General features: G+C 40.3%; 1 protein-coding gene across 1 annotated transcript in view; it reads left to right on the plus strand.

The window, feature by feature from the left end:
* The window catches only part of bcas3 (BCAS3 microtubule associated cell migration factor), a gene marked incomplete in the record, with an annotated part of 342,828 nt that extends 321,960 nt beyond the window's left edge, over nt 1-20,868 (plus strand). The window contains 1 exon segment of the mRNA XM_035679381.1: nt 19,234-20,868. Coding sequence (XP_035535274.1) covers nt 19,234-19,382 — 149 coding nt within the window.
* Nucleotides 20,869-23,690: the final 2,822 nt, after the last annotated feature.

A 23,690-nucleotide genomic window follows, 5' to 3' on the forward strand; every position in this document is an offset into this window, starting at 1 on the left:
ACACACACACACTTACACAGGGTTTATATGAACTTGGCTACAGCTCCTTCTTAACTGACCTACTGTGGTCTAACAGCAACTGGTAGACGTGAACTTACAGGACATGAATGAGAAATGCTGTCCAGTGGAAGACGAGGAAAAGACATCTGAGAGCTGAATGTGTCAGCTTTTGGTTTCCCCAAGCGAACTGAACGTAATAGTTTAGGTTTTCAACATGCCAGTCTGATTTGTCATGAAGTCCTTTCAGTCTGTCCAGCAAGCTGGCTGGATGTATAATGAATCAGACATGCCTACTCAAGATGTGACTCCGACCATCCATTGAAGTCATTCACTTACACACATTTCAATTAGCGTAAATATGGCCCATCTTTAGCTACCGGCTTTCTCGCAGCTTCCATGTATGTGCAGCTGTATGTATACATAATTGTGACGATGGTCTCAATAGCCGCCCTAATGTACAGACTGAAGTACTCGTGCAATGGACCACACATACACACACGCACACCATTTGGATACTTGACTAACTCAAAACTATTAGTTAATCATTTTGTGACATGCCCAGAGGGCCATGTTGTCCCCTCGCTTTAACCAAAGAGAGTGAAGAAAGCGAGAGAGGGAGAGCAAATGAGTGCACTCTCTCCCTGAAAGCTACTCAGCACTGCCGTGACAGACAGAGAGAACAAACGCAGGGAGGAAGAGAGGGGGGGAAAAAAGACGTCAGGGACCAAGTGAAAGAACAGAAAAGGGAATGCGAGGCTGGCTGAGGCCGGAGAGTATGGTGCTGAGAGAAGAGACGGCGAGTGTGAAAGCAGAGTGTGGTCATTATATCTGCCCTTCACCCCCCCCCTCCTGCTCTCCTCTCAAACTCTCTCTCTCTCCACGTCGCCAGGCGAGAGTTTGAGCATAACGTGCGGCGACAGTGTGAGACGATGAAGAATAATTTCTGTATTCAGAGCTGCCACCGCTCGCCCCTCCTCCTCCTCTTCATCTTCCTCATCCTCTCTCTCAAGTCCACTGACAAGTCAGGCCTGGATATCATTGTATCATTTATCCCAGCCTCGCCTCTGCCACTCTGCCTCGTTTGCCCAGAGGGAAGTGTGAAAAGTGTGCGTGTGTGCAAGTGTAAGAGAGTGTGCGTCTACATGTGTGAGGGTCTCAGTGTGTGAGTGTAATTGTGTGTATATGTGTCCATGCGTGTTAGTGTCACTCTACACTCGTGTGTGTGTTGGACTCTAGCTGACTGCAAATGGGCTTTTGTGGAGTTTTTTGGAGACTGCACTTAACAGCTCGCTCAAGGGAGACACACAAACACACACAGGGCTGTAAGGCTTCACAGAAAAGGAGGGCGAGCGAGAGCAGAGTGAGAGGGAGAATTAGGGCGAGAAAGAGAAAGAGGGAGAGTGAGTGGTGGGAAGCGCTTTTTAAAGCCCCGCTCCTGCGTCAGTTTTGGCTCGGTCGAACAACAAGAGGGCTGGAGACACACTTTGTGCACAGCATCAGAAATGGACTCGTGGCTGAGGGCGATCCACTTCACCAAATCTGGTGCATCACCGTCGGCAGGGCCGGCACGCAGAAAAACACTTGTTGTTGCTGCTGCTTCTGTCCCTCTGCTGAGTGGAGCAATGAACTCGCTATGATCCGTGACCCATCACTCAAACTGCATCCAGGCCATTTTCTCCAAACTGTCGCTCCAGCTGATACTAGTGTCTTACGTCACGTGATACTTGAGTGGTTTGGAATTTGGGCTATGTAGTGTTAAGTTTCAAGACCCTGTATGCTAGCAATTGCACCAGAACTATGTTATTTACTTCTCAGATGACATTCTAATTCTTAGTCCTTCATCCTCTTTGCTCTCATTGACAGTAACATCATACTTACACAGTACAGCACTTTCTATATATTTTTATATCACAGCCTATTCACAAATAAAGCCTGGAAACTTGTTCCGTTCTTATGCATTTTTGGGCACCTTAGACCTCTGCACATTTTCTAAAATAGAATTGTAGAATTGTCTGATTATATTATATTTATTTATATTATGTGGCAGGCCTGAGGGAGGGGGATAGAGGGCCGGAAATGGCCCTCGGGCTGGCAGTTTGGGAGCCCTTATGTAGTTTGATGCTAGCCAATAGATTTTAAAGGTGACAAAGAAGTAGGAGATTGTTTTTGACCAAAGAGAAGTTGGTAAACAAGAGCCAGTTATAATCCATCTTGAATACCTTCACTTCTGGCTGAAACCAGCTCTTTTGACATAGACTTATGATAGAATTTCATGTTAGTGTAACACTGTATCTTGGTCCAGTCACTTGTTAGCCAGTCAGAAATTATACAAATCCAGGATTATCCACTTCTGCAGGTAAAAATGATGAGGTCCACTTCATGTCCCCATGTACTCTAACTCATGCTTTTACTTTCTGAAAGAAGCCTTAGGGCCTCAATGCACTTCAAATGTAGTCCTTGTGAGAATTTCTATCAGCATCTGAAATCCCTCCTCACCTTTTTGACATTGGAATTTGAGTGTGGTGTGCGTAGTTTGGAAGTAGGAAGGGCTTGAACGTCTTTCGTCATTGCTCACACAAGTATTAGTCATTTTTTGTGTGTACCATTGAGTGTAACACCATGAAAGCCTTAAGAGGAGATTGCCCAAAATGTATTGCTTTGAAACTAGAAAGATATGCAAAAGACGGGAACATCGTCTAACGATCTAGTTCATTTCAAGAATACTGACCCTGTTGGATTCTTCACTGTAAGCTAAACCTATATAAACATGAATTTGTTTGGCAGTCAATCTACGGAAACACCAAAAGATGCCATGTTGTTGGCTGTACAGGTTGTGTAATATGTCTTCAGTGTTACTTGTGAATCATAGTCAACAACATTAAAAACCCACTTGAGGCTTAAATGATTTAAACATTATTTAAATAATCTTTAATGAATTCACAGACATTGGAGCACCACACAAACTTAGCACTGTCATGTGTACACACAATGCAAAGGAGATGAGATTAAGCAAATGAAGCCAAAATTATACTTTCCATGGCCGTGAGGGTCTGTGAGTATCTGAGTGCTGTAAATTTGATCATTTCCTGGTGCCTGGGAGAACTATGTGTGCCTACAAGCAGTAGGCACATGTGTGGAACATGTCAGCATACAGCCATGTAATATGTATATGTATATGTATATATAGTAAAGACATGTAATATGTACAGAACCGTTTGTATTCACATTTGTTTTGGAGTATATTAATGACTAAAACAGAACATTTAATTCAGAAGACAAATTGTTAATTTGATCTATTTCAAAAAGACAATTTTTAAGCAAACCCATAACTGGATTTGTAAAACAGTATTTAGACTATCATGGAGCCTTAAAACTCCTTAGAACTCCAGTGCATTCACAGTAATACTGCTATGTTGTATATAATTCAAGTCAGGTCAAAACATCCCAGAGACAAAATTTCCATTCCTTAAGCAACTAGGAATGTTTATTTCCGAAAGGCTACTTTCAATCTGTAGTATCTCATGTTACTTTGCATTCTGCTACAGGAAAACACTTTCTTGGATAACTGCAATGATGTCAGCTCCCTCCCCAGTGTGAAATCAAAGTGACGACTCACTCTCAAAGGAAACATTTTTGGGGAAAACAGATTTTTGTGAAGTGGTTCTATTAATCAGTTTTACAGTAATGATCTAATGCAGTGAACCTTATTGCATCAATCATGTCAAAGATGGACTGCACATAGTGGAACATACAGTGTGAGCAAACATACAGTGTAGGCAGAGTGTTTGCTTACACACACCGTCACACTTTAAACAGATAATGTGTTTTTGGGAGTGCATACACTCAATATACATGTATACACACATTCTGCTCACACCCTGTCATGCTGACTCTCATGTATACACAAATATTAAACACACACAATCTCTCCTAACATGACCCTGCATGCGGGTGTATGTGTGTATCAATAAAATATGGTGGCATGAATAAGTGATAGGATACATAATGGAGAGGCAGCTGAGCTGAGCTGAGCCAGGCCAGCTTTCCACAACACTGGAACTTCCTGTCAACAGAATGTCCAACCAAAGACATGCCTGTTTGCATGTGTATATATATATATATATATATATATATACATACACATGCATATAACCCACTTCTAAGAAATGGGTTGGAGAGGATAGAAGGAAATGGGTCAGTAGACAAGTTCTGAAACGACGGAAGCATTTGACAGAAGAACCAAATTTGTCTTTGAACTCCTCTGGCTTACTCTCAAGACTGGTGAGGGTCTGTGGGTGTTATGACAGCTGAAATTTGAGTGTCAGCTGTTGGACAGCGTTCCACAAGCTATGCTATCTGAAAATCACAGCTAGAAAACAAACAATAAACAATCATTAACATTGTGAAACATGTATATTTAGTATCTCCTTTGACTATAAATGCTACTGTGAAGCAACTGACTCTAATGTTTTGGAGGTCGGACGTCCCCACAGTACCTGCATGCTCCACATCATGGGATTAACTAAACCAAAGTAGCCTGCAGCTGCTGTGCTTGTGCTACTTTTGAAATCATATGTAGTTGTGTGTTGTAAGAATTTGGGTAGATCACGCAAAACACTGACCTTGCTAGGCAGCTGGACTCGTAACATCATACAAGAATCCATCTTCCCAGCCTTTAAACTATGTACTTGGGTCCAAACCACAGTGGTTCAGACCAATCATTAACAACTGGCAGCTGCAGCACTAGCTACATGCATGGTTTAATGCTAGCTGTGTGTGATGACGTGTGACTGCTCGAAAACAACAATGGTGGCTACTAAAGAGGTTAGCGTAAATGCTGCTAGCATCAGTTCTATCAGAACTGGAGAGCATTTCTTAATTTAAAGAAGAGCAAAGAACGGCACTGAAGGCTTTTCGCAATGAAAAAGATCTTTTCGTTCTTCCCCCGACTGGCTTTGGAAAGAGTTTGACTATGTTATATGGTTCCTTGATTTGATTGGTTCACCCATGATAGACAGTGATAGACAGATGGTTCAGCCATTCACATGGCAAGTATTTTTTGTAAGTGCCTTCCCTTTTCCAAACAATATCCAATAATGACTTCCCAGATGGGTCATTAGATGCCCATTCACCGACATTTGTAAAAGTTGTCCCATGTCGTAGCTAAGATAGCGGCTGTGTTATTGGCTTTGCCTTGCTAGTGAAGCAGGTTGAGGCAGTTTCCACATGTTAGTACGCTTTACAGGCCGCTACCCCTCGGAGGCTTTTGAATAGACATACAGTATCTTCTTCTCCATGAGAGAAAGTTGGGCAGCATTGATTCTTGTTAAAGCCTTACACTGTCAAACAAACTGTATCAAAGAGATCTAGACTGACAGAACCACTGGCAGAGAATAAAAATGAACCCATACAATATAAGAAGACTTGCTCTACATTGAGACTCCATGCAGACCCCTGTCCAAGATGAAAGCTCGTATGAAAAGCATCTGCTTTGTGTTGATGTATAGAGATAATGGTATCTCTCTTCTCCACTCCACATGTACTCAAATACAAACATAAGCAATACAAGGATGTCTAATTCAGTAATTAGGCAATGATCATCCTAATGATGAGCACAATAATCTTCTGGCACAGGCTGACAGTAATTTGAGAGGACGATTACACAAGAAGCAAGAGCTTCCTTTCACATTGGTAGCTATTTCAAGCATCTGTTTGGTTTGTGTTTGCCTGTTAAGAGGTTAGAAGAAAAGTTTAAAAACCCAGAAATGCCTCTGGATCGGTTGATGAAGTGGATCATAGGCTGCAATTTAAACTGATTCTCTTCATTGGGTCATTAACTGATGAATACAAGCTAGCTCTTAAAATATAGTATTCATATACTGTAACATTTCAAGGCATGCTTAGTCATTATCTGGACATGAATTTGTGCTCTAGGAATAATGCATTTAGCACAGGTTTCATTTCGGCTAATTTTTTTCTGGAAATAACCTAAAAGATTAGCCACTGCATATACATTAGTAAAAGTAAAGGAAATAAAATGTAATTTCACTGGTATACATAATATACATTTACAGTAGTTTCAATGTACAGTTTAAACATGAGAGATTATATTTTTCACATTACTACATTATAGAATTACATTGCCTTATAAATGCAATCCAACCCAAGCTCAATGTAAGTAATTATTACTATGTAATATAATCTGATGTATTTTGCTTTTACTCACCTTTCATTTGTGTTCCATTTTACCTCAGTGTTCAAAATACCCAAAGACAATTGGGGGCATCTTACCTTAGAGGTAGAATTATACTTCATTTATTTGTATAGGTATCTAAGCAGCAATAAGACAAAAAGTTTTTGCAATATATGTTCAATCGTGTGGTGTTATCTAATTTTGTAAGGAGTATGGTTTAGACCTGCTCTATATGAAGTGTCCTAATTATGATTTGGTGCTATACAAGTAATTTTATTTATTTTGTACTGGTTTATGTTTATTGGATTTTAAAGACTTAAATTAGGCTTTTCAAATATGTAGCAGAGTAATTAACTATGTTTTTTAGCTTGTACAATTATAGCAGCACCAGTATTAGATCCATGGAAGCGCTTGTGAGATATATGTTGCATTAGCTGCCTGTTTAGTGTCCTTTCTTCATGCAAAGTGACGAGTGTAATCTTTGAGACCAACCAAAAAATTGATCTTGAGGTTTTCAGGGGTCTTCAGTTTCAATTAAGGATGTGACCTCTGCCAGTTTTACACAGTACTTCACTCCCTCTTCTGCTCATATCTCTACTAACCTATATCTAATAAAACTAAAAAATAGTCTGTATTATGACAGAATGTCAGAATTGGTTGACTAGTATCTTGATGGCATTAACCACAGAAATTCTTTTTTATGTGCGTTTGGTGAGTGTTCCTTTGCATTCGTCCGCTGTAACCCTTCCAACCACTGTGCTCTTGACCCACATCTAACCTGTTCAAAGAGTGCATTTGCTTCACATTAAGGTAGATAAAAGAAATGATGCTTCTTAAAGGTCAAACCTCTTTGCTGACCTTTTTCTACCCAACAACAAATTTGTTGTTTATTCAAACCCAAGAATGATATATTTGTCCCTTTTCTACTGTATATAAAGGCAATCCATATGTAATGGAGGCCCCTCTTTGTATCCAGCTTTTCAAAGGACTCTTCTCCTTTATACAGACCAGCTGAACTTTTTCCCTTTTGACCCTTTGCTGACTGCTTCGTTGACTGTATGTGCCTGTGTGTGTACAGTATCTGTTTGTGTGTCTCTCAGGGTCAACCTGTACACAAATACCCATAGTGCATTGGTGTTGTGCCTAATGGAGCCTTGTTCTTGTTCTTACCAGCTCTGTAGTCTTACACGAGTTTGCTTTCATTTGCCGCTGATCTGGTATCACACTTGTTCTAAGAAAAGCAGCGCAGAGTCTGTGTGTGTGTGTGTGTGTGTGTGTGTGTGTGTGATGTCTGTGTATTACTACAGTGACTACATTTAGACCGAAAAATCAGGCCACTATTAACAGCATCAGATTCTGTCATCTGGCTTTGATGTGACGCATGCAAACACAATGATCTTTACATCAGAAAAGATGCCTCGCCAATGTCAGATTTCTGACCTGATGGTACACAGCCAGGTCAGAAGGCAGCAAGGAACATCAAAATCATGACTAGACAAAAAGCCTCCTGGCTTTATGTTCAACGCACACCATTCATGTTGTGTCATTGAGCTCTGTAGCAAAAGAACTAGTAAAACAGAAGAACTAATCCACGTATAGTCGCTAGGATGTGCCAAACAGGGGAAGAAATGTGGAAAATGCTGCTTTTCTAGAGAATTGCGCATCAAGATGTCTCCTTCAACAAGATCTTTCCAAACCAAAAACAGGACTGCATTAAAATAACACAACTTTTAAATGCCACATTATATTTCTATTCCAATATGTTGTCTGACCTACCGACACCATTTTTATAAAAGACATTCAGATAATGTCACATGCTCAGCTTCAGCAAGTGCCCCAAAACGAACAAAAGAGGAACCCTAACCCTAACCCTAATACCGGAGACAAGCAACATTGGCTTCTTTTAACCATGACGATCACTTCCTAAACTTAATTAAATATTATTGTAACTATGACAACGAATGTGCCATAACCTTAACTAAGAAGTAATTTCTCAGCCCTAATTCTTTTCCTAAACCTAACCTAAGTTGTTTTTGGCCTAAGCCTAACCAAACGTTAACCGCAGTATAGTCAGATTATAAAACAAATGTATGTTTCCAGCAGTCATTTGTAACAGTTTTGCCCGTTATGGACACTGGATCAGAAATCGTTCATATGTGTCGTTTTGTAGGGCATGGACAAACGTATTTTAGCTTTTAATTTGGAAGATTTGTTGGATATTTAAAAAAGTATATATGTACAAATGCATACATTAAGTATGTATACATTAGTGTTTGTTGTTAGTAGTATCTTGGGTTTCACTGGGCACAACCTTCCAATGTCTTGAGGATTTACTATCTCAAGAATAAAAAAACTTTTTTTAAGGACATGCTAAAAACTTTTTTTTTTGTTAATATAAAACTGTACAAATCTTGAATCTTTAATAATCCCAAAAGGAAATTGCTCTATTATAGCAGCTAAGAAATAGTGCACTATATATATTTATTTTTTTATTTTTACAGTACACACAAAGCGGTAAGAGAAGAGCAAATACAATAAACAAGAATATATTATATTGTGGTCTGCACAGCAAGATTACAAGGATCAGGAAATATCTAAGTGACCAAGTGCAACATGATGTTAAAGTTGGAACCCAGAGAGACCAATCTGCAGTGGTTTTCTAAACTGTGTGATTGTGTGTTGATATTCCTGGTCCTAATTATAGTTCAGATCCAAAGATCCATGGACATTGGCCTTTCAAAACTTCTATTGTTTCACTGTAAGTTAAGTTTCATACTTCATGAGTGATTTCTTATTTTGAGTCAAGGCAGAGTTAGACGTAGGTTTCATTTTCTAAACTATGTGTGACACATAGGAGCAGACTTACACATGTACTGTATATAGACTATTTTTACCACTGCTCTGGAATAGCATTGGCCACATCTCTCTCTCTCTCTCAAACACACACACACACACAGTGTTGAGCAGCAGCCTTATCTGGCCCTACCTTGGCGTGGTTGTGGGGCTGGTCAGATATGTGATGTGATGATGAGCGACAGCCTCCTGACGCTGTGCTGTCCATCAGTTTCCTCAGCGGACACCAACACCAGCAACCTCTTTCAGCTGAGACCAGCCCTCCTGTCCAAAACCATTGACAGGGGTCTTCCAACATGCTTGTCAAAGGACATCAAACCATATGTATGTGAGTGTGTGTATGTGTGCTTGTGTGTTCAGGTTAGGATATGTCAATGGTCTACAGAGTGGGCTCTGTTCTCTACCATCGGCAGTTTGCTCATGAAGTGCTTACACAAGTAGAACTACTGAAATGTGCTTACTGATGATGTACTGTCTTTTTAAAATGCTTATGTGAGCCTCAAGCACTTTTTGATACATGTAGAATTTCCACAACCTCACCCTGCATCAACAGTGATATCACGTAGACACTTAAAACTAGATACAGATGGGTGACAAATTAAAGGAAAATCCAACACAAAGTGTCTTAGTAAGGTGCTTCAGTATTGTTGACATAAACTCTCCAAGTCTCTGGGGTCTACTGGAGGGATGAACACAGTTTTTCCAAAAGATATTCCCTTATTTGATGCTTCTGTGATGGAATCTCCCATAGTTGTGGGATGGGTTGAGTTTGGTGGAGATCTGGTGACTGACTGAAAGTGACTGTGATTTACCTCATTGTCATACTTATTCAACCATTCAGTGAGCCCTCTGACCTGTGTGGAATCATCTGTATGCCGCTAAAATGTACATATTGAACGCCCTGCACCCCTTGAGTCTCAGATCCAAAAATGACATCAGTGCAAAAGCTGCATCTGAACTGGAATGTGGCTCAAAACATAATATACTGTAGATCTTGAAAGTGAATCTGTTATTTTTAGATTAAGGCTGCAGAGAGTAATTTTTCATTTGACTAAAATGGAATTCCAATAACATTTACTAAATAACCAATAATTACATTCTTGCCATATTAAAAAGCAGTGGTGCCATACCAATATACGTATATGCAAAGTCTTTGAATTTATACAGTACGTCAAGTTGCAGAGAATTGCTTCATTATCTCCTTTTTCTGAGGAAGGTGCCCCATGCCCCCCTCATTATTTTGGCTTGCATGACGCCCCTGCAACAAAGTAATAGTTGCAATCGTTGCCAATCACAGAGACAGCATCCCTGTGATTGGCTCAACTGTTTCAGAGTGATGAGAGCAGTGATGTGACTGGCTGAGAGCATATTTATTAATCAACACACCCTCTCATCTAGATTCCTCTTCACCCAGTCCTTTTGTAGTTTGCGCTGCTGCACATATATGAGCCAAAATAACAGCTGTGCACGGAGACACCTGCGCTGTCTGTGCATCCAAGACCTGCCCTGGCCGTTGTGTTTTTGCAACGAAAACAGGGCCCCATAAGTGAACATAACTATGGCAAGTGTGGTAGGTACTGGTTCTTGCCCTACTGGACCACATTCCGAGATCTCAGCAATTACTTTAGAGTGCACAATGTACACGACAACATAGAACCTATGACCCCAGCTATGGAAATAGAATGTTGTAGTGTCTATGTCCTTGCCTTCAGAAGTTACTCAGTTGATGTCAGCTGCAGTGGAATTATTTGTAGTTAGTTGTATGTGTACAAACTCAGCTGGACATACAACATTCCTTTCCATATTAGCTGTTTATGTTACTCATTTGATAGACCAGTCTGGATCAGTTGTTGCTCTCTTTTGGCTCATGTATAAGAGCAGCAGTTGGTCTATAAAAGCAGTTCCATACTGTGTCCAGTGGTGAGGCGGCTGTCAGTCTGCTCTGAGTAAGTAGCCAGTCAAATCCTGGGTCACCACTAGGTTTTCATTAGAGGCCTAATTCAAAGCGGCCCACATAGAGTGTCAGGAGTGTCCCGGCCTGTTGTTGGCACCCCTTATAACACACTCTAATGAGCAGCCGCTGGGAAAGTTGTGGTCAGCTGTGTATATGGAGCTGGTGTAGCTTAGAATATACAGCCAGAGAAGACGAAGAGAAAGTCCCCACTCAAAGGCCGGAATTAGCTCCATGAATCACTTACTTTCTTTTTCATTTGTTTCTTAATCACGCAACCTGTTGAGTATCATGATTCATGGGACCAGCTGCTGACTGTGGCTTTACCCTGTGGAGTTCAAGCATGAGGCCGTCGTGCATTTTCAGTGGACTTGCCAGTATGTGGGCTGGACACTGTTAGTGTGTTTTTAAAGGTGCTTTAAGCATCCCTTTTTCTTTTTTCTCTCTGATTAGTCGGGAAAGATGCAGACTAGGGTTTCATCGTTCAAGAAGTTGATGATTCCAGAACTACATAATTAACCAGCCTTAACACAAGTGCCTAAATATGAATGAATACATTATTGAGCGATCCATTGAGCTGGATCCAGGCTAGTCCAGAACATTTGAGCGATGCATGAAATGAGAGAGGTTTCAATACCCAGCATGTGGCTCCGTTTGAACCCTGCACATGCCATCTATCCTGATATACTGTATGTGGTGTGTGTGTCTCCAGCTGCATTAATGTGTGCTGTCCTTTACACAGGAGGGTGTGTTAAGCCTGGCTTTTCACAGTCCATCAGGATGATCTCCGGTAGATGTTAATGAGCTTTCCCACTAATGTGGGCTCAGTCGTCCAACTGAACAGCTTTCTAAGGATTTTGCAGAGCAAAGGCTCTCATGGTGATGCTGACATGCTTTCATGTGTAAAACATCTGTAAGTCCTTATTATTAATGGTATTTTATATACATATTGGTTGAACTCAGTATCTTAAGTTATAACATGCCAGTGCTGTTGATTAATGACATTGGTGAAAAGTTGTAGATATTCTGGAAGTTGTAGCCTTTTTGTAAACCTGAAGGCATTTGGAAAGTAGTTCTTGTAGTTCATTTCCTTCACAGACTAAACCTGATCATGCTGTTTTCTACAGCGTACCCACTGGTTTTATCATTAGTGCCTGTTTAAGTAGAAACTCATTAGTCATAATTATCTTGGCACAGTTAATCTTCCCCTGCCACTGTGGGCTTGAACTAAAATAAGTAACATTGGGGAGAAAGGCAGCTCTAGATGTTTGGTTGTGTGCATGTCACATAAATGTGGAACAATATATGTGAATGGTAATATTTTTGAATATTTGGAGGGGTTTAATGAACTGAGGAAGAGGACTCATGACCTCAGTGTTTTGAAAACCTTGCCTACAGCCCTGATCATCACCGCCATAGAAACCGGAGCATTTTTATTGATATTTTTTTAATTTATGTTTCTGTACATTATAAAGGTCTAAACCTCGAGCAGTAGTACATCAACATATGCTCTGCCTGTTGGTGGGTTCATTTAAAAAATACTGGTACCAGTCGGAAGGAACCCACATTTGGTCCAACAGCAATATGTATGTGAATCATTTCTCACATAGGCAAATGTGTGTATGCACTTCTGTGTAAATGTAAGTGTGTGTGTGAGAGTGTTGGGGGTTGGAATGTGACGTGAGAGCACTAATCAGAGCCAGCTGGGGCCAACGGTGAGATTAAAGTTAAAACACAAAAACAATCAGCTGGGATAAGTATACTATCGCTATGGGTTACTGCCCCCATCCCAGCCTCTCAGGGGGAGAGAGGGACAGACAGACAGAGAGAGAGGATAGATGGATAGACGGATGGATGGGACTCTACCCGGCCCGGCTGGCACAGACCCTCTGATTAAGAGCTCCTTTGTATTCTCTTTGATCCCTTCCTCTCAGTGGTGAGTCTAGTCTCACAATAATAATAGTCTCTCAATAAATTCTAACTCAAGGTTACTAGCTTTTTTCTAAGCTTTCAATAATATTAGTATAATAGATTCTTATTTTCAGGTGATTGTACACTAATGAAAATATACCTGTGAATATTAGTTTCTATTTTTGACAGTAGATCCTCCTAAATGTTACACACTGGTGCTTTAGAGGGAGATTCCAGTTTCATACAGCTTAGGTCTATTTTCCTAGTTTTGGCTTATGTCCCTATCATTAATAATAACATTGTTCTCACCAAGTTGATGGCCGACTTTTCTCTCGATTAGTCAAAATTATTTGGAAGAGAAAACAAAGGCGAATGGTAAAATTATTATTACACAAACCGTCCATTGAAAACATCCATCACAATTAACAGACTGATTTCCTGGTTCAACTCTGACCTACTGTACTTACTAGACCAAACCTAGTCCAGTCATTATCATGATTACAAAAGCTGTGAAAATAAGGCACAAATCGAAAATAATTCATCAATTTTCATTTAGCATTTACCTAAAAATAAAAGTAATTTTAGTTGTAGTCATTTAGCTGTTTTCCTAGATCACTGCAATAGCTAAACTAATAGGAAAGATGAACAAAACTAAGCAAATAAGATAATAAACAAAGGCAATAAAGAATTTTCCTTTAAGTTTAGGAGCATGTTATGATGTGACAGTATGTTCTATATTGCAGTGTGTTACGACTGCACATTTGTTGCACGTTGCATTTGAGACTTAGTTTAGCCTGTGTGTTTTGTATGAAAATGAAAGTGTGTATGCTGGAGTCTGTGTGTGTTTGTGTGAGAGTATAAGAGGATTAATGCCTGTTCACAGCCGAGGGTGCAGACTGGACCATTCCCTCTGTATGTCCGATTGGCTGATGAGGTATTAACTTGCTGCCGTGTTGTTATATGTGTCTCTGTTGGATTGTGTAAGGACGCCTCTCCAAAAACAGCAACATTTCCTTCCTTGTTCAACACTGCCAAGTCCCCTCCTACCTTCCCTCCATCCAACTCTGGCCTGAAAAACCTTCCCTGTTATCTCCAGCTGTGGCATCTGCTGCTATTTTACTGATAGTTTTTTCGACTCTGTATCTCGCGTCGACTCGCACTTTCTTTTGAAGTCTGGCCGACGGTGTCGTCCCAGAGCACAGCTCTGGCCCCAGCAGCCGCACAGAGTCAACACCAGCAACAGAATGACTTCCAAGGTTAGGCTCCACACGTGCCGATATCTGGAGTCAAGGCATTTCTTGCTTGGAACATTTTATTTCAGTGACCTATAATGGTCAAAACACTGCACACTACACCCAAATAGTCACATTTAAGATGGTGCTATCAGCTTTTAAATTTCAAATATATATCGTTTTTGGCATTGGAAATGACATTTTTAAAGATAAGCCACTATATATTAGCGCAAAATATTTATCATCCAGCTCAGATCAACCATCCTTTAAAAGCCCATATCAGTCAAACCCTACAGTAGTTTCCATTTCTTCATTGGCCTCCCTCCAGGACAGCATTATCTACACATCATGTCGCACAAAACCACATAGTAAATAACCATATTACTTTACCTAGTGACATCAGGCCCAGAGGAAAAGATCCCCAACATTAGAGCGCTGGGGGATTGTGTCGGGGGCGTGAGAGGTTAAGACTTGTTGAATAGCTGGTAGGCGTCACACAATGAGGTGGATTAGGCAGCACTAGAAAGGGCCTTTAGGGCTTTACTGGGGTGTTCAGCAGCTTACAGCACCTACAATAACACTGCAACAGTGCACATCCAGCTGGGCTAGCTGGGGTTGGCAAAAGGCTAGCTGGGAGGGCAAGTGGCAGGCAGAAGAACAGAGTTAATCGGGAGGCGCTGTATCAAATTTTACAGATTGACAGGAAGAATGAAGCGCAGGAATTGCTAATGGGTGAAAGGAAGCATAGTGGCGTTTCGATAGAGATCCCCTGGGTGCTCTTGAAGGACCCATGGGTGTTGCGTTGGCACACAGGCGAGGAGCTGGCGAGCAGGAGAGGAGAGGAGAGGTGAGGTTCAGTCTGAGTGACTCCAGCACTTGTCTCTGCTTGCCTGGAGCCGTGGCTGGAAAAATGATATCATTGCAGATGACCCATATTCTTACAGATAAACCCCGGCACTGCGCTGTGTGCTGTGATACTGTATAAGCATGACTGTGGGAGGAAGAAAGTGTGGATTAAAGACTGCTGATATTGCTCAGTCCGTGCTGTTTTCCTCTTAAAGGATAGTTGGTTTTGTTTGTTTTTAAAAATAACGTTATTTATTGCTTCTACTACGTGCAGCAAAACATTATTATAAAGCCATATATCAACATATATATTGGATTTCCCCCACACTGTACAGCCGGCCCCCAATTCTTCAAACCCCATTCCCGCCATGGCAACATTTCACAACCACCTTCCCCAATCCACATCCCCACTCCTAACCCTCTAACCTCAAAATGAAATAGTCATACTCTTACGGAAAAGTGGAACACAATATCACATTAGCACCTCAAGCATTCTGCACAAGAGGCTCCAATATCAATATTATTATCCAGGGTTTCAGTGAGAGCTGCACAGTCGAAATGTGAGTGAGGTTTTTAATCTTGACAGATAAGAAAATATTAGCAACGTCATCCAATAAAGTACCAGTATTGGCCTTATAAATTCACACATTATCTGAAACCAAAGCTGTGTGAACCTGCAGTCCTCACCTCTGCCTGCGATTACTGCAGCATTTCTGCCCTGTGCAGTGTTGGGGGAATTAAACAGGAGGGGGGGTTGGGAGTGAGGGCGGCAGGCTGGGATAACACCGCAGAGTGGCACATTGCGTGTTAGCCGGGATAATAACAGTGTGGTTTGTATTAGGTTTCCTGGGCTAAAGTAAGAAGCTCCCACTTCCTGCATGCCCTCTCCGTGACAAAGACAGAATCCATATTGGCTTCTGAACATCTGCAGGATGTATTAAACACACGCTGCGGTTTTATGTCAGTGCAGTACGAATTTGAAAAGACTCTTAAGCTAATTAGAGCTCCTGTTCATCTCAAGGTCACTGATGTGTTCTGCAGTTAGTTTTTGACAGACAGCAAAGTGCCGTACAACGTCACCTCCAACTGCAGAAAGAATTCATAGCATGATATTCTGGCGCAGTAAAAGCTCCAGCAGTGGAAACTGTTTCACTGATAGCAGAAAAAAACTGCAGGTCACAGCAGACAGATACAAAGAGAATCTCAGCTTTTAGTTTTGTTCTGCATTTATACTGGTTTGTAATTTTAATACATGCCATAATGTCAGTATCTATTGATCTATAGATTTTTTTCATCATTAATCTGACAAAAAATAACCCATTCTTTGTATCACTTTTGGCACTATTTTTCTCCTCACATACAGACCACTGAGAATAGACATTTGTCTAAGAATGAAGATTCTGTTCATAGATTTCTAGGTTAATCTATCAATCTTCAGTATAGACAGTTATGGAATAACTAAATCTTTGGCTCCAGAAAGTTTGAGAACCACTGCATTAAAACAACGTAAGCTAATCTACCAGTGCATTTCCAATCGTCGTAACAAAAGAAGAAAAGATTATATCTTGATAACTTTCCACAGTGCTAACATACTTCCTCATAGTTTTATAACTGTTTCGGCGTCTCATAAGTCGCCAAACTGATTAATCTGTTACTCTGTCAACCTGAAACAACAGACCCCCACCAACGCAGCCTCTTTAATGCAGTGCTGACTATGTAAAAACACCTGCATGTTTTCTATGTAAGTCCAGGTAGTTGTGGGGTTTTGACACACTTCAACACTGGTTAGTCTTAGTTGAGGCAAGGATGAGATGCTTTTTCCTAGCAGCAATGCCTCAACTCTCCAGAAAATTGGCAATTTAAAAAAAAAAACATTTAGACTAGTAATACACACATACACACATAACATATAACACACACATCTGGAGGTCACATAGTATGGCAAAACCCTTTGGGCTTTCTAAACACATCATCATAACCAAAAAGCCAAACCAGGAAAAAAAAAATATCAGAGGCCTTAAAAGGAGCTGACGTACAAACCTTTCAGAACTTAGACCTGTACGTCAAAAGAGCCAATTGGTTGATTCAACTCTTGTCAGAAGGCAGGTTAAAAAAAACATTAGATGTACAAATATGAGAGAAGCAGCCACGTGAAGGACCCCCTTGTCTGTGCACAGCCCTGAGGAGCATGTTCCATGTAGTGGCTGTGACCATGTTCACTTTTGTTCTCAAGTACGTGCATTATCAAATCCTGCTCTCTCAATTTGTTGACGACAGTCATACTCTGTCATGGATGCACGCTGCCGCACATTCACAGGGCGTGGACCAATGTAAGCGGAGCAGCCAGGCAGCAGATTAAACATAGCCTGATGGACGTCACAATACACTACATGCATCACAGTCTTAATACTGTGCTGCCACTTGCACACATGCCATTCTGTCCATATATCGACAGATATGGTTTACAGCATGTAATAATAACAGTAATAGGTTCCTTATGGAGGGATCCTGCAGCTCGGTTAGTCCACAGTGAGGGATGTTGAAGGGTTGTGCAGCAACGTGACATGTCAGAGAAATGCTCTGTTTCACCCAGAGAATGCTGGGAGAAGCGGGCAGTTTGGTTTTGTCACAGAATAGCTGATATCCACAAAAGCAGGTTCAAAGTGCTCCGATGAGTAATTAAAGCTGAAACTTTGTGAATTAGAAATCTCACATATCTTGTAATGTTTGAAACAGTTTATCCAGATTATCTGAACCAGCGAGTGCACCCGAAATGTTGGTAGTAACCCCACACTGAACAAACACAACTACAGTGAGTACAGAAGGTCAAAGCTGGGTAATAATTTTGCAGTTGCCTTTCAGATAATTTAACCTGGGTTTATTTACAACCACTCTGATCACATGAGTGCTCATGTTTCTTGACCTGTCACACTTGGTTTGATCATATTAGCAACAGGATGGCACAAAGTACGCATATAAGATCCAAGTTTTTAAGCTCCCCTTAACCCTTTTAATATTGGAGCTGAACCAAAACATTTTGGTTTCTTGTACAAGTATTTTAATCTAAATAATTTTTTCTACCATGTTTGTAGCAGTCCCTCATTCATTCATTAATGTGTGCTGCTCATCTTGGCTCTTTGTAAACATTCCTCTGGGTTGATGAGAGGATCATTCAGATCACCTGTTGCACAGGCGGTGGGGACTGACTGCTCAGCAATGATGGAGAGCAGCTTGGTGGTTCCCCTCTCGGCCAATCAGGGTGTGACTGTTCTTGAAGGAATAAGAGAGGTGGGGAACTGCTCACCCAAGGACCTTCTGATCCTTCCTCTGTTTGGTGCAGAACTCACACTATGAGATATAGGCAGTGTGAAACTTCAGGACCCACTGAGAGTTCTTGGCCAGGACAGTCTGTAGGGTAATTTGTGTTTCCTCACAATAATCGGCGCCCCGTAGGCTTACTTATTTATGTTTATTGGTTTGTTTTCATTAAACCCCCATACCCATTTGTGAAGGTGTTTTTTTCATTTTTTTATTATTATTATGCACTTGGGAACTGATTCTCAGGCTCCTTTTCCTTGAGTTAAGACCTGGGGAATCAGTACCGCCACAGTGTAACAGAACAAGCTAAACTGCTTAGACAGTGTATAAAGATTATGGAGCTAGGATTCCATGTTCCATTGATTCACTGACTTCCTCCCCATTGTGCTCAGATAATAAAAAATAATTCATAACTAGGGATCCCTCATGTTTAAGAATATATATATATATATATATATATAAATATATATTTTTTTTTTTTAATGTTCATATAATATAAAAAAAAAAAAAAAAAGATTTCCACTAGAAACATCTGGTGGGCCAGTTTTGGCCCCACCCTGTCTTCTCACAAGCAGACATAATAAAATTCAAAATTGATTTTAAAAAATGTGACTAACATCAGGAAGTATCTGATCAAAGAAAATGCAAACAAGACCTGAAATGCAACAGCAACGTTAGGTGCTTCTGTTTTTAAATACTGATGCTGCAGACAGATTTCATTTGGTACTCAGTATTTAGGTTTGATTCCCAGCCTTATAATGAGGGAGTTTTGTTTATGTCAGAAGACAAATTGTGCATGTGGACACACACAGCTCTGTTGTTCAGTTTGTTGTTTAAAACAGATCACCTGATGGCAACACTCTCTCTCTCTCTCTCTCTCTCTCTCTTCTCTCCTCTCTCTGTCTGTGTCTGTGTCTCTCTCCCTGCAGAGCTGCAGAGGGAGGGCAGCATTGAGACCCTCAGCAACAGCTCGGGTTCCACCAGCGGCAGCATCCCACGCAACTTCGAGGGCTATCGCTCCCCCCTGCCCACCAACGAGAGCCAGCCACTAAGCCTCTTCCCTACCAACTTCCCGTAGAGCCCCACCTCTCCTCCAGGAGCAGCCGCCGCCGTCCAGCCCACCTGCCCCACCTGACCCCCAAATATCTGTCCATGCAGCATCACATTCACAGACTGATGTGTTGAGCTGAAACCAAATCGTGTCCAGGATTTGTGTTTCTCTGTGCAGTGTTTTTTTCTGTTCTCATACAGCTGGGCACAAATAAGTGTGATCACAGCTACATACATTTTATTTCTTGGTTTGGATTTGAAGGCTGATATGTTTTTTTAATGAAGCTGCCAGTGGCACTTTTGCCAATGGCAGCTTCATTAAGAGATTGAGATTTCCAATTATTTTTAATTTGACCATTCTAATGCCAATATTGAAATGAATATAGTGTTTATCCTCCAACTCCATTCATGTCAGGGTGAAAACATCTAGACAGTTATTGTAACCTTTTAAAAACTAATTTCTGAGTGTTGCTGAGCAATTAACCAAATCTAAAGTGCAGAAATATTTCATCAAAGCAGAGTATTTTGATACAGTGTGTGGTCGGGGAGGAACCTCCTTTGTTTTCATTATCAGATTTCTAATAAGAGACCCAGTTCCAGGCCAGCACATCCATCCGACCCTGCCTGTTACCTTGTCGTAGCTTTGAATCAGACACAGACGTCAGAGAACCAGCCGTCCTCTCCTCTCTGCGGCCGATGTCTGCTGTTTCCTCCGCCCGCCATCATTCTCTGAGTGTGTTTGAAGTTTTACGGTGTCCCTGTTGTCTGAATGAGCCATAAGAAAGGGGGAGCTCAGACAGAGGAAAAAATGTTTATTCCAGTCAGTGACGTGTAGCAGCTCCTTTCCCCTCTGTGTGTGTGTGTGTGTGCTGCTCTCATGGCCTCTTGCTAAATGTTTTTGATTAAATTTGCTCCTCTCATGCCTTTGATTTTCATGTAATTACATTTGACAAAAGATGCAGTAATGAGATGACACTATTACTACGTTGCTGAAGTAATTTAGATGTTTACGGTGTAATTGAGATATGTTTCTGACATCATTTAGATATATTCCCCCACTCGGCCTTTCCAGAGAGTAAACTTTAATTGAGCGGAGTAATAGCCGTCATGCTGTATTTTGTACATTAGCCACTTTTGACCAAAATCTTTTTTTTTCTCCTGCCTCTAGTTATAGATCTCTAAAAAAGTATTTTCCTTAAATGTAGTAGCTAAGATTGACTTTGATAATCAGAACTTCCTTTATTAAACATACTTTGCCTGTTAGTTTGTCCGAAGCAGAATGTTTGACTTCTGAAATGCACTTCCAGAGTCACCTTTAGAGATTAAATGATAATAGTACAATCCCACAATGTGTGAGTGTTGTCGGACTGGCTGCATGAAGGCCTGCTGTTGCTCGGTCACTGAATGAGGGCATGAATCCACTCATTTTAATTCAAAGCAAATGTTGCCAGTAGTTTGATTGTAAAATACTGACTTATTTCCCAGCATTCATGCAAGAAAAACCATAATAAAAACTTAAGGAAATGAAACTGTCTTTTTTTCTCACTCTGATTGCTCCTAATTGTGCCGTTCAGATTTCCACCACGGCAGTGACCATCAGCACATAGTACCACTGGTAATTAGTACCATATTTTTTAACAGGCAGTAAAGTGTTGTTAAAGGGACTTTTTATTGGCGACTCTGGCTCTTTGTTCTGAGAGAGCAGAGAGACGAGAGGGCATGTTTGTTTCTCTGCTAATCAGCACAAAACCTTCAAGTCCCAAAACTCTTACACAAAGATTTTTTTTTAACAAAGTAAAACATTGGACTCAAACCATTCTAACTAATTCAAATGAAATTAGATTAGCGCCGGATTATTCCTTGTAGGCTTTATTTCATCTCATCGATGTGCTCAAGCGCTACTAGTCATAAAATTAAAAAGGGGTCCTTGCCCAGCTACGGTGGAACACATCCAAACTTGAAGAGATGGCCAGAAAACGTTTGCACAGACAATTAAATTCATAACTTATAACAACTTCAGCGCCTGAAACGCTTTTAAATTAAAAACAGTATGCCTGTATTTCCAGTCCTGTATATTAGAAAATAAAATCTGTTACAGTACGAGTTGACAACAGAATGAACACATAAAAAAACCAAGACCATTAAAAAATGTGTTTATTTAGGTTTATATGCAAGACTCCCTTATGAATAAAGCTGAAATAAGCTCCAGTTGGCAGGATGTTGTTCTTTCGCTTTATTCAGAGGAAAAGTTCAGAATTCAGAATTATGCAACAAGTATGAGAGGAAAACTACAGTTTTTACTTGAAACTTTTTATTTGATTTCAACATTTCATTACAAACATTTATTATTCACACAAATTCTAATTCATCAGAGCCACTTTTGAAGCATTTAACGAATATGATAAACAACAAAACAGTTTGTATTTAACAAGAACCGACACACATCATGTCAGTGTTAAACAGATTTGTGCACTTAGTTGTGTATTCATTTTGAGAAGAAATTCTAAAATAGTGAGCTTTAAACGTCGCAGGGATGTATTCTAGCGTAAAACATTGTGTGTCCTGTTAAAGTCAGCACAACTCACTGATTAAAGTCAATCTGGGTGTAAATGGAGCGAACTTTAAAGTCTCCAGGTCCTCAACGTCCTGCTAGGAGGAAGCTGTTGGTGTTGAGTCCCAACTTGGGAACTTTCAACAAGAGAAACTCAGTAGTGGAGTGGTGGCTAAAGAAATATGTATACTGTTTATTTATGCCCCATCCAGCAAAGGGTAAATGCCCTACTCTTGCCTATTTAGCTCACCAAAAATGGGCCAGTAGTATTTGCACATTTTCACTTAAATTCTGCTGCTTAACTTCCGGCAGTAAGGATCAATTAACATTAGCTACAGACAAAGCATCAATACTGGCACACAGACTATAAAGTGAGACAGCTACATAATTTATTTAAGCTATTTAAGTGTATTCCTTATTCCATACATCAGCCAATCATGTATTGCCATGCCTTTACCATCCTAGGGGAAAAAATCAATTGGCAAAACTGACTGAAATATAAGTGGTTATACTCCATATAGCTGTGTATACAATGCACCAGTGGAGAAACTGAACGCTTAGCAATCATCTTCAGACCAACTGAAACTATTAAAACTGAGTCAAACGATCAGGATGTGATAGTAACACCACTGGCTTCACTTCAAAACTTTACCATTAGCTTGGTTAGCAAGCAACATTTTAACTAGAAACATGTCTGACCGGAATAAAGCATGCTAACACTACAGTGATGCTAGCAGTTAGCGTTAACTATGTTGACAGCACTCTCTTTAGCGTTTAGCCTACTATGTTAAAAGATAAACAATTTAGCCTGCTAGTGTTAGTGAGAATGGTACTTAAATCATAATAAACATTGTGTTTGATAAATAATTATTTGTTACTAACTCAGGATAGCGAGCTAACCAGGTTCATATTTGTAACATTGTTCCGTTTCAGGCTAACACAGTGAAGCTTTATCATCCATTGTTTCCAATGTAGTGACTTTAGATAGAACTTTGTGGACCTCCTGCTAGCTTAATTTCTCAGAAGCAACCAGCAGAAAGATTCCCCCCATGATTCTGGACCTGAGGGATTACATTCATTTGTTGTTTTATTAAAGCAACTGCCAACAGTTGATGCTGCATGCTAATCTTATCCAAACAGTCAGATCTGAGGTCACTCTTTTTCTGCTGAGACCAGCAAAACACATCCAAATGCAAATTAGCAGGAACATCACTGCAGCACTGGTTTCCATGTTTCCAAATTACTACTTTTGTTATGACAATATTGAGCTGACACCCACTGTGAAGACTGTTTGAGACAAAGTTAAAAACATAAATGTTGTATCACACGTCTACTGACTAAATCTGACATGTAATTATGGATTTATTTGCAGTGTAGCTTTAACCATTAAAATTACGCTACACAGGCCAGTTATCAGAAATCATGCAATTAAAAAATCATCAAATATCCTTCTGTAAATATTTTTACAGAATAAAGTGCAATGTTAGCATACATTTTGGCATTTTATTGTATATATTACGGTAGATTGGCCTACATGGGAATATTATAGCTTACAAATATCTACACATTTTCACTCATTCACTATTTGTTTAAACTAACAGTTGTGTGGTGAGGTTCATTAGAACACGCAAACATATGCAGAATAAGTTACTTGGTTGAAATTTGATTTAGAATTTGAGTCATAAGAAAATTCTCTTTAGATAGATGAGAGATGGCCTCTAAAATGCAATATTAAAAGGAGACTGGCATTTATTTACTGTATTACCTAATAGTGAGTAGGTAAAA

Source organism: Morone saxatilis, unplaced genomic scaffold (genome assembly GCF_004916995.1).
Source record: "Morone saxatilis isolate NCDOM2014 unplaced genomic scaffold, NCSU_SB_2.0 Contig8, whole genome shotgun sequence".
Taxonomy (NCBI): domain Eukaryota; kingdom Metazoa; phylum Chordata; class Actinopteri; family Moronidae; genus Morone; species Morone saxatilis.